The sequence below is a fragment of the Neomonachus schauinslandi genome, chromosome 10 (genome assembly GCF_002201575.2).
Source record: "Neomonachus schauinslandi chromosome 10, ASM220157v2, whole genome shotgun sequence".
NCBI lineage: Eukaryota > Metazoa > Chordata > Mammalia > Carnivora > Phocidae > Neomonachus > Neomonachus schauinslandi.
In genome coordinates this window covers 36,570,132-36,582,189 of record NC_058412.1, presented here as the reverse complement: position 1 = coordinate 36,582,189, position 12,058 = coordinate 36,570,132, and the positions used below count along the sequence as shown (strand labels likewise).

The 12,058-nt window shown below is 51.3% G+C and overlaps 1 protein-coding gene across 1 annotated transcript in view; it reads right to left on the bottom strand.

The window, feature by feature from the left end:
• Positions 1–3,343: 3,343 nt before the first annotated feature.
• The window catches only part of FBLN7 (fibulin 7), a 44,156-nt gene continuing 35,441 nt past the window's right edge, over positions 3,344–12,058 (bottom strand). The window contains exons 4-8 of the mRNA XM_044918875.1: positions 10,140–10,265; positions 7,314–7,454; positions 6,249–6,386; positions 5,165–5,303; positions 3,344–3,753 (exon numbers count right to left, since the gene is read on the bottom strand). Of these exons, the coding sequence (XP_044774810.1) occupies positions 3,381–3,753; positions 5,165–5,303; positions 6,249–6,386; positions 7,314–7,454; positions 10,140–10,265 (917 nt within the window). The 3' untranslated portion in view covers positions 3,344–3,380. The remainder of the gene's footprint in view (positions 3,754–5,164; positions 5,304–6,248; positions 6,387–7,313; positions 7,455–10,139; positions 10,266–12,058) is intronic.

Below are 12,058 nucleotides of genomic sequence, written 5' to 3'. Positions count from 1 at the left end.
TATGATAGTTTGGGCATGGTTATTCTCAGGATTGAAAACAATATGTAATTATTTTGGTGATCTTGAGAAAGAGGTTTTTAGAACGAGTAAAAGAGCAGATGTAAAATCAGTAAGGTTACATTTAAAACCCTGTAGTCCTGAGTTGAATTGGAAGTACCATTATAAACTCATGTAGTTAAAAAAAACACCCCAAAACTCATAGTACATATTTCCTAGTTCTGTCCACTAACACCAAGAAACAGTGACCAAACCACTACCAATGAGCACTCTTAGCACCCAGATTTTGGTCTCTAATTATTATTCTCCACTAAGAGGAACAGGGATCCTCGGGAATCACTGGGTCACTTCAGGGCTGGGTCATAAAATACACAAGATGAGCTTGAAACATCTTGTCATACAAGATAACTACGAAATATCAAAGACCACTAGGGTCATGTCAAAAGGAATCAGCCAACTTAACACAGTTCCCAAGAGCCAAAGATAGGTTAATCTGAGTAACAGTAAAAGATAACAACGGCAATGCATTGAAACACACGTGAAATATGTTTAAATCATGAGTTCATTATGTACTCAAAGAAAAGAAAACAGCTCTTACTGGACAGCTTGGAAAGATTCCAGAAAACTACCTTGGAAACTGAGGAAGGGGAAAAAGTCAAGAATTTATACTCTTCCTTTACAAACCAATCCTCAGGGTAACCAAAAGAATAACTGATAGAAGTAAGTTTCTCTTTATAAAGTGTGCCAGCTAACAAACAAAGAAGAAACAACAGCACTGGAATATCATTTGCAACCACTAAAGAAGTTATGGGTCTAGCAATAATCATGAATGGCTGCTACCATCAGAAGAGAGGCAACTAGAGATTATATGGCTCCCACCAGAAGTACCAGAAGACTCTAACTCTCTCGATACAACTACTAATGTATAAGAAATAGAACAGAGGAACATATGTAAAGACACTGCAGAGATGTACCTGGGAAGACCCAGGCTGTGAGAAATTCTACAGGACACACCACCCAGTACTGACTTCTAACAGGCCTCCAGGTGATTCCAGCATGTGCTAACAGCTGAGAGCCGATGCTACATTTGAAGGAGACTCAAGAGGCATGTCCATGAATTACAGAGCATGGACCTAACTCAAACAAAAACTCCTGAGCCACTCAGAAGTTTGAACAATGACTGAATAGTTGAAGGTATTAAGGAATTATTGCTAATTTTTTAAGTGTGATTGGTATGGAGGTTAAGCTTTTTCAGAAGTCCTTGTGTTGAAATATTTACTGATGAGATGATACGATGTCCAGGATCTGCTTCAGAATCATCATGGGGCGGGGGGTGAGAGAAGAGGTGGGGGAAGGTTGGCTGTGTGTTAATTGTTGAAGCTGGTGGTTTGGACTGGGGTTCACCATGCCGTTCTACTTCTGTACATGTTTGCAACTATGCATGATAACAAGTTTTACAAGCCCTCTGCCAATGATAGGAAGCTCTCTTACCTGAAAGGGGTGCAACTCCTAGCTAGGAGAGAGTGCAGAGATAAGGTATTGCCCAGGGAGGAAGGGCCCAGGTATCATCCACAAGAGGGGGTCCCAAGCCGCCAGGCATTCATATACTGGTGCTGCGGGGATGGGGCTGGATGTGGGATTTCATAAATGGGAAGCAGCTTTGATGATGAGAGGTCTTGGTGATGTAAACCACTGGTTTAGGCTGGGCTTGTGTGGCATCCCAGTCATCATCATACACCAGTCTAGGTGGGGCACGTACTCTGTAGCTCCCCAAGTCACTCCTCGCCTGCTGGGAGGTGAGAGGCTTGCCCCTTGGAACCCGTCCTGCTCCCAGCAGGAAGGAGGAATGCATCGCTATGACACTGAACTTTCAGGGTCATGGCCATGCCCTTGGACTGCCCTCCCTGGCGTTCTGCACAGGGGACTGGATGGCATGCAGGTTTCTAACCCGAGTCACAGCACCATTTGAAAATGCAAGGCTGTGGCTAATAGTTTGAATACAATCTTGTAACAACCCACTAAGACAGATTTGCAGACCCTCGTTCTGCTGTCGGAGAGACTGCCGCTGAGCCAGGGGAGAAGAAACATGTCAAAACCAGCTCTTGACTGTGTCTCTCTTTGACAAAATAAGACAAGAATAGGTTTTTCCTAGAAACCATCTTGGTATATGGCTTGATCACTAAACGGGCAACACACTTCCTCTGGCCCCACCTCAAACCAAGGCAAACACAAGGAATTTAAAAGTAAAATGTCTGATGAAATCGCACCTAAATTAGCATGTATTTGGATACTGAAGTCTCCTCCCAGTTCAGCTGGCTCTTAAGTTTTAACGTGAACGGTCTCCAGCACCCCACCCCATGCCCCAGCCAGCGCTTGCCTTCTTCAGTCACCGGGAGGGCACTGTCCAACACTTGGCTCCTACATCAGGAGTAGGAGGCCCTGGAATCAATGTAAATTCAAGCATTTCTTAAGCTCGCCACAGCCAGATGTGGCCTTACCAATCTCCCATTTGGCCAAGCCAAGTTTCTATTGGTGGCATAATCCCAAGGTCACCTCCATGGTTTCTTTCTTGTGCATTTAACCCAGTGGGTCCAGCCTTGATCGGCAGAGAGCCAGGTATCCCTTCCTAGAAGGCACTGGGCTAACTCATGTGCAGGTACAGGCCAGGTGGGCGTGGAGGAGCAACAGACTTTATTTCTTCAGTTTCAAGACCAGGTTATGTTCTGAGATACGATTTCTCAAAGGGGAGTTCATTCAGGCAGAACTTAGGCTTTAATGTTGGTTCCTTGGTCTAGAAGAATCTGCGTGGGGGTTCCAGGCCCTGCCGTGGCTTTCTGATGAGAAGGCTGGCAGGCATGTCACAGAAGGGAATGCAGACAAGAACACGGTGCCGGGCTGTGGCAGGAGACCCACTCTCTATGCCACATGAGCAGGGCATGATTGGCCCTCAGCATGCTAGAACCACTTCATAACAAGGCTTGACTATAACCATACAGAGGACTGACAATAAGCTTTTCCCTCCCCAGCTGGTTCACACTCACAATGCCATTCAGTCAGCATTTTGAAAAACTGCCCATTTCCCTGTAAGGACTTGAGAAAGTGCATAATCTACGGGAAGAGCTTAAAGCAGGAAAAAAAAACAAAACAAAAAGCAACGTGATGTCAACAGTCTGGGTCCTGTAGCTGCCCTTCTCTGCCACTCCCCAGAAGAGTGTGCAGCATTGCCCTAGAAACCTGGGGGCACAGGCAGGTGGGCGGGTGGGCAAGGACAAGGCAGGCTGGGGAGAGAGAACTGTCGCAGTCAAGGCCCACAGCCAGATCTCTGAGGAAGCTAAATGAGCCCAGATCTCCGCACCACAGTGACCCCCCGCCCCCCGGCTGCCTTAGAAGTCATAAGGGGACACAAAGATGGTGACCTTGGACACGTGGTTGGCTTGGAAGGAGCGGTCCAGGTATTCTGACATGTCGACATCCACCTCTAGCGTCTGAGGCCCCTCCAGGGTCTGGACGAGGATCAGCTCCCCTGTCTGCCGGTCTGAGCGCTGCATCACAAAGTGGCCCCGGCTGTTGCCACCCACGATCCCAAAGCGCAGGCTGTTGGGTCCAGGTCGGCCTGGGGCTGAGGCTGTGGCCATGCGGAAGAGTGTGATGGGCGTCTTCAGGTTGGAAGGCAGGGAAAGGTAATGGAAGGAGATGGTCTTGGGCAAGTGGCGGCAGGGTCGGCTGTCCATGGGGCAGGGGTTTCGCTCACACTGGCTGGAACAGAGAGGCAAAAATGGACGGAGTCAGCCTTGGGGAGACTTGCGAGGGACTGCTCTGACCTGGCTTGTCTGTCCCCCTGCCTTCCTGCAGAGGCCTCCAGAGTGCCCTTTCCCAGCCACCAGTCCCCCAGCACAGAGGCTCAGAACTGCAGGTGAGGGTGGCGGATGGCAGGTGCGGCCAGGGAAGAGGTGCTCCCCTGACCCGTTTGTATATGTATGCACGTACACGTACATTTATACATGCTGTTACTAGAGTTTTTACAGACAAATAAAGCCAGGAAGATAAACCAGGTGCCTCTTCTGCCTGTGCCAGGACCTCTCTCCGTAATGGTGGGACCCCAGCAGGTAGCTGGCAACACCCTGGAATGCGGTGCTCAGCACGAGGTGAACTTTGCAACACCCCACGTTTATTCTTAAAGAGGAAACCCTGTCTTTCTTAACCATTTGGAATCAGGATCTTGTGGAAGTGCTTCTGATATTTCTCTACCTTATCCGACACACAGATACAATTTAGCATATTTCATGACTCACATAATCACAGTTATGTAGGTTGAATATTGCATCTGGCTAATAATCAGGCATGTCCCCAGAGGCTATGACATACAGTCCCTTCACTGAATGACTTCGGAGGAAGATCCTGGTGCCTTCGGTCTCAGTAAATAACTGCCCCTCTTGAGTGCCAACTGACTTTCTTGATGCTTCTACTCTGCTATAGCCCAAAAAAGCAATTCAGGTATATGAGCTTGTGAAGTTAATTCATTCTAAAGACAATGCTAAGATGCTTGTGATCTCTTTTTCAGAAGAAAGTACATGTGCTTTGTGATAGTTGTCGTTATTCTCCTGAAAGGCCTGTCTCCCACCTTTTGAAAACAACAACAACAAACCATTAGGTGCTGAGGTTATCGGAAATCAAACCTCCTAAACCAGTGGAAAAGTCTATCAATATAATGCAAAGTGTACGGGACATGCCACGTGACTGGAACCGACCAGTTATTAGCCATGTGAACATGACAAAATGATCCTCTCCCAAATCTGTAATATGTACCTGCCTCCTGGTAACGTCACCACGGTGGTCTTCCCTCCACAGTGTCACCCCACCCCCACAGTGCTGCACCAGCGTGACTATAATCCCATCATCCTCCAGGTCAGCAGGGGAACACTGGGAACATTAACTCCTCTCAGGGCAAACTGGGTTCCTACTGCACATAGCAGCAAGCAGTGAATTAAATGCGACCACCAAAGGGAAATGGAAGCTCAGAGAAGCCAGACTCCCAGCTCCCTGCCTTCCATCTTTCCTTGGATCTAACTGTATCTTCTCCTAAGCACCTGTGAATCTGGCCCAGCCCCCTTGGGAGGTCTGGGTGAGGGACGTGGGCGCCCAGCCTGGGTGCCCTGGTTATACTCACAACGGAGAGGTCTTCACGTAGCTCACGTTGCCGCTGCCCTCGGGGCACTCCGGGCTGACGCACTGGAAGCCTCCCCCGGTGTTGATGCACATGGTCCCCTGGGGACACACGAGTTGCGGGCTCACACACTCATCGACATCTGAAATAAGGGACACCCAGGGAGAGTGAAGATCACCCGACGTCCCTTCTGTCACAGAACCACATGAAAAACCCGGACAGGCGCTGGAATGTGGTAAGCTTCCTAAATACCCCGTACTTATTTTTCAAACGGGAAACCCTGTCATCCTTCACTATTTGAAATCCAGACCTTGTGGAAGTGCTGCAGAACCCCGCTGGGGAGCTGCCCTCCCCGGAATCCCGTCCTCCCGCAGGGTAGACAGGTTAGAGAGGTGCCAGAAGCACAGGAGTGTGACCAGTCCCGGGTCACGACGCTTCTCTGAGATCTGCCTCCTCCTCAGCCTAAGGGCCCTGGAGTTTCCCCTCAATGGCTATTTATCAGGCCCTTTAAGAGTCAAGTCTTCCAGAAAGCCTTTCTCCTCAGCCTCACCCCACCCCAAATGCAGATGTCCTCACTCTCCTTTGTATGAAGTCTCTGCTGCTGCCTTCCCCCCAGCTGGAGGCTGTTTCTTCCCAATCTGCACAGTCCTACCTGAGCCTTCTTGAATACTTCTGGGATGGAGGGAGGGGGGGAGGGATGGATGGTTGGTTGGAGGGATTGATGGATGGATAGAGGGATGGATGAACGGAGGGATGGATGGCGGAAGGGAGGGATGAGGGCAGGGAGGGATGGATGGTTGGAGAGATGGATGGATGGATGGATGGATGGATGGATGGATGGATGGATGGATGGAGGTATCTTCTTCTCCAGTCCCAGGTTACCCACTCCTCTGACCCTTGCAGCAGAGCCCCACTAGGAAGTCACTAGGGAGCCACATCTTCTCTCACATTCTACCTGAGCCCACAGAGGAGCCCTCTGCCTTCTCCTCTGCTCCTTCTCCCCCAGTGGCTTGGAGCCGCTGTCTGGGACCAGCCAGGCTCTGTCGCGAGCCCTGCAGCTCCCTGCCTCTGTAGCAGCATCACTCACCCTCACAGCTCTTCCCATCAGCCAATGTCCGGTACCCGCTGGGGCAGGCACAGCGGTAGGAACCTGGGGTGTTGACACAGGTGTGCATGCAGAGCCGGGGGCGTCCCTCCTGCCCGTAGAGCTCGCATTCGTTCACATCTGGGGACAAAAGTGCCCAGTATGACCAGGAGCCATGTGGTGGACAGCCACTAACCATGAACTAGGATGGCTGTGCCTCAGTTCCTAGAGGCGATGGCCACTGTGGCTAAGTGGCTGGGCCTGGGGGTGGGGGGGGGCAAACCCTATCCCCAGCAGAGCACCCGGAAGGAGAGCAAGCATGCTCCCCTTCCTCCCCAGCCAAGGGCCCAGGAGGCTGAGGGGAGGGATGAGAGGGCCCTCATGGTAGACCCTAGATGGGTTCCTTTGTCTAAGGCTGAAGACTAACGGGGGGACCCTGCAGGGGCTGGCAGATCAGGTGGGCAGCCCAGACTACTGCGCGGATCCCAGCCCCACCTGAACTGGCCTCATCTTTGGGGTTGGAGGAACAGGGACTCATTTCAGCTGCTGTAAAATGAGGCAGTTTGCACCAATTGGCCAATTCTCCGGTTTGGGCCCGCTTGGTTTGAGTCGTTCTCAGAAGGCACTTTGGTAATCAGGAGAGGTTAGCTAAAGTTGGCTGGGTCCATAAACCCAAGTGGAGAGGGGGCCAGGGAACTGAGTCCCCGAGCCCTGCACAGCGCAGGAGGCCTTCCTAACCAGCACAAGGACTCGAGCTCCTCTCTGCCACCCGCCCCAGATTGCAGCTGGAATGGGGGGGCGGGGGGGGCGGGGCTCGAGGCTCTTCTAGATGGGTGTGCTGTTTTGCATGGCACCGTGGCTGGCTTCTGAGATGGGGGCCAGCCTGGGCACCCCTGGCTGCTCTCGCCACAGTCTTGATTTCTTATGCTCGCCTCTGATGTCTACGTCTCAGCAGCCATTAGGTCGACACTTACCTAAAACGCAAAGTGGGCCGGGCTTTCTGAGACTTTGCCCGCCCTACCCCCGCGCCCCCCCGCTCCCCCCTTCCCCTACAAAGCCCCGGCCTACCCTGGCAGACGCTGTCGCCCGTGGCGACGCCGCTCAGGTGGAATCCCGCCTCGCAGCTGCAGTGCTGCGTGCGCTCCACCTGCGCACAGCGCGGCGCGCGGCTGAAGGCGGGGTCGCCGGCCACGCTGCCGTCGGGGGCCGCTGCGGGGATAAGACACCCTCAGGGCGGGGCCCTGGCGCCCCTGCCGCGCGCCCAACCTTGGGCAGGGGCCGGGAGGAGAACCAGGGCGGGGGCGCGGCCCCTTCTCAGAGCTCACTCTGGAGTAGGGAAAGGAAAGACGAGTAAGTGAGCAGAAACCCGCGGCCGCCCAGGGAGGGCTTGGGGAGCGCGGCCGAACGGGAACCCGCGGACCCTGCGACAGCACACAGAAGGACCGCGTCAAAAGGCTTAACAAACACCAAAATGCTAACAGTGATCCCTGGAGTTTAAACCTATGGAATGTAAAACACTACCTTTTTTGGGGGGGGGGGGTCTTTTTTGTTGTAATTTTTTAAAAAAAGATTTTATTTATTTGAGAGAGAGAGCACGACTGGGGGTGGGGTGGGTAGAGGAGAGGGAGAAGCAGGCTCCCCGCTGAGCAGGGTGCCCCTTGCAGGGCTGAATCCCAGGATCCTGAAATCATGAGCTAAGCTGAAGGTAAACGCTTAACCGATGCCCGTGTGGTTGTAATTTTATACTTTTCTAAATTATCTGAGCTTTTTGTTTTAAAACCAGGAACATCAATTTTTTTTCTTTTTTTAAAGATTTTATTTATTTATTTGACAGAGCATGAACAGGGGGAGGGGTAGAGGGACAAGCCGACTCCCCTCTGAGCCGGGAGCTGGATGCACCACTGGAACCCAGGACCCTAAGATCATGATCTGAGCTGAAGTCAGAAGGGTAACGGACTGAGCCACCCAGGCACCCCAGGAACATCAATTTTCTAATAAGAAAAAAAATTAGTTTTTGAACATTTTCAAAGGATTTAGGGTTCTCATATGGTTAGGGAGATGGTATAGGATCATCGGTGGTGAAAGTAATGATGCATAAGAGGACATCCAAGGAGACACAGTGTGTGACTGCATGGAGGTGAGGTTCTTAGGGTAGTCAGATTCGTAGAGCGGAAAGCAGAATGGTTGTGGGGGGAGGCTGGGAGAGGAGGAAATGGGGAAGTACTGTTTCAAGGGCAGAGTTTCAGTTTTGCAAGGTGAAAACGTGGAGGTGGATGGTTGCACAACAGTGTAAATGTACTTAATGCCTCTGGCCCATACACTTAAAATGGTTAAAATGGTAAATTTTATGTTATGTATATTCTACTATAATAGGGGAAAGAAAAGGTGAATGAATTTTAAAAAAAAAGTATTTGGAGAGAGGCTCCCCCTCAGAGCACACACAGGCAGAGCAGATGGGAAGGAAGGCTCCAGGCTGGGGGACCAGGTGAGCAAGAAGGCAGGCCTTTGCTGGGCTGTTCAAGGAGACCATGAGGTCATCAGCTGGCTTCAGATGCACCTGCTCACTCCCTCTTCCCCCTCCCTGGGGAGATTCTTGTCATGGGGATACTTTATATATAAAGTGCCCCCTGGACCTGAGAAGCAGCTGCCTAAGGTCCTGACAGCAGAAACCCTAACATGGAGGGTTTGGAACATTCAGGGTCCAGTACCAGCTCGTTTGGGTTGAAAGAGGGCCCACTTCTTGTTCCTTTCTGTTTGTAAGGAGGAGAGAAGGCCCTGCCTCTGGCCTCTGGTTCCCCAGAGAGCAGCCCTGGGGGGAGAGGAGCTGGGCTCCTGGGGTGGGCAGCTGCGTTCTGAGAAAGCTCCCAGCAAGGCTGACTCAGCTGAATAGAACCAAGACAATTAAGCAGCAGATCTCTGGGGGCAGGATTGAAAACTGGCCTTGGACTGGGTCTGATGCAAAAATATCAAGTACTGACAAAGCTCCTACTCTCTGGATACAGTTGTTAACCACCAATTCCTCTTTCCCATACCCAGATTCCACATAGAAATCCAGACAACCAGGCAGGACACTCCAGGGACTTCTGGCAAAGAAAGAGGACATCTTTAGGATTTGACTTTTTTATATAGGAAATGTTGGTTACAGCATAGTGTGGGAACCTTCATAGATTCCTTATTGGATTGTCTTGCCCTCTGTGAAAACAGCCACTTTGTGCCCTCTAGACCTTCTGGCTAGGGATATACTGGGACTCAAGATGTGGAGAATAAGCTCAGCACCAGGGGTGCCTGGGTGGCTCAGTCGGTTAACTGTCTACCTTCAGCTCAGGTCACGATCCCAGGGTCCTAGGATCGAGCCCCGCTTCGGGCTCCCTGCTCAGCGGGAACCTGTTTCTCCCTCTCCCTCTGCCCGCTCATGCTTTCTCTCTCTCAAATAAATAATAAAAATAAAATCTGTTTTAAAAAAATAAGCTCCCCACCAGTCAGATGTCTCGTTGCCCAGCTCTGAGGGTACTTTGGCCTGTATCAGTAACTACTGACTTGGCAGGGTACGATGGAGGCATTGGAAAGGAAGAGCCGTTCTGTTGATCCGCAGAGAAAATGCGGACCACGTGAAGGTGGAGCAAGGAAGCTTCTCAGGCCAAATTCCCAGTCTGGGGAGCTTTTCACACTGCGGGTCAGTCCCTCTACCCGCATTTTCTTCCATAAAAAGGATCAAAATGCTGGTTAACACAAAAGAGCTAAATTCCATCCCAGATAACCAGAGGGATCAAGGGTGAAAAGCCCTCTGTCCAGGTGGGGAGCTGAGCTCCGGCCGCGTCTGCATTTGGTGACCCACGGCCGGGGGGCTCCTCTCCCTGTGGTGGCGCCTCACCCAGCCCCTCGGCAGCCCCGTACCTGTCTGGGCCTGGTGCTGACAGCGGCTGCCGGTCCTCCCCGGAGGACAGATGCACTTGTACTGGGTGACGCCTTCTACACAGGTCCCCCCATTCTGACAAGGCTGGCTGGAGCATTCGCTGATGTCTAGGAAAAGAAAGCATTTTCAAATACAGATAGGCGAGTTCGAACTCTAAAATGAACCTTGCTTTACGCGGCAGGACGACTTCGGCTTCTCCTCGCCCACTCTGCCCTCGCCACTGCCCCAAGCCGCAGGAGCTGGGAGGGGGCTGAGGGTGCTGAGCTGCAGCCCACCCACCATTCGGCAAGCCACGGGGCTTTGGGCACACACCGCGCTCTCCCGGGGAGCTCTGCCTACAGGAGCTGGGTCCGTCACCCAGCCATGCTCCAGCAGAGGCACCGTTCCCTAATTGACAGGGTGGGCTCCCCCATGGGCCCACCTGCCTTTGAGTCAAGCCAGACTGTCCCCCGCAACTCTGCCCTTAGCAGCCGGCACCCAGGAAGAACACCTTTTTTTTTTTTAAGGTTTTATTTATTTATTTATAGCACAAGCAGGGGGAGGGGCAGAGGGAGAAAGAGAGGGAGAATCCCAAGTTGACTCCACGCCCAGCACAGAGCCCAACGTAGGGCTCGATCCTAATACCTAAGATCATGACCTGAGCTGAAATCAAGAGCTGGACGCTGAACTCACTGAGCCACCCAGGCACTCCAGGAAGAACACCTTTTGAATAAGAACCCAATTCAGGGGAGTTTTAAGAGGGAGAGATGGTCCATCACAGTTTCCAGAGAAGGGGAAAACGAAGTCTCTCCAAATTCCCACCCAGGAGCCCTCCTGTGCTCATTTCCTGGGCACCCAAAGAAGACTTTCTTTTGATTCTCAGACATTTCCTAAATGGTGGAAAGGGAAATATTCCTTGCTCATATATATAGCAGTCCTGTGGGAAAGCTATATATAGAAAGAGATTATATATTTAAAAATATATTTAATATAATTAAAAATTATATATTTAAAAATTTAAATTATATATTTAAAAAACCTAAAAATTTAATAGGTTTCTCTCTGTGTGGGAGGATTCCAGGCAATTTTTCTTTATTTACACTTTTTTGCACTCTTCCACAGAATGATGAACTTTTCCACAATAAATTTTCTAATTAGAAAAAAAAATTTTTTTTAAACCCTCAGGCCACATCTGCTTGTTATGAATCCTTAGGCCCAGTCTTTTTTTTTAAGCTCAGTCTTAAGGCACAGAGCACAGGCCCTTTCTACCCAAGAGAGAAGTCTGTCAGTTCACTGACTTGACCACAGCATCTCGGGAAAGGAAACTGGAAGCCTCTCCTTGCTGGCATGCGACCATCCTTTTCTGCTGTATCTATCCAGAGAAAGAAAGGTGCTTTGCCCCTGATGAGAATAGCAGCCTTGCTGTGGGTGGGTTGGCAGGGACCTCGGCGTCTCTTCTGCCTCCTCGTCGCTGGGATGTTATATAGACTGTTGGATGGTTTCTGTTAGTCATGAAAGGACCCAGAACAGTCCAAAGGCTGCTTATCCCTGGGGAAGGAGGCTTTTCAGCTTCTCAGTGACCTCAGCCTGGTTGTTCTGTTCTGTTCTCAGACGACCGGTTTCCAGGAATGTGTCTGGAATGACACCGTACCCAAATGCCACAGAGCGTGGAATTCCCATTTCTGCCGTTGTCTGCCCCAACGTCACTCACCAGCAGAGTCGGAGAGTGGGCAGACCACGAGGCCGTGACGTGCTGGGCAGAGAGCCAGAGGGTGAACACCAGTAGCTTTCAGTCTGGCCCCAGCGGGAGCGGCACCATTGTCTCTCCCCTCTGGGCCTCCAGTGGAAGGGACTGGGCCGGGCTGCACCTGGGTGGGGGGTGGGGGGTGTCACTGGCTCAACAGAGAAATGCACAGGTGCC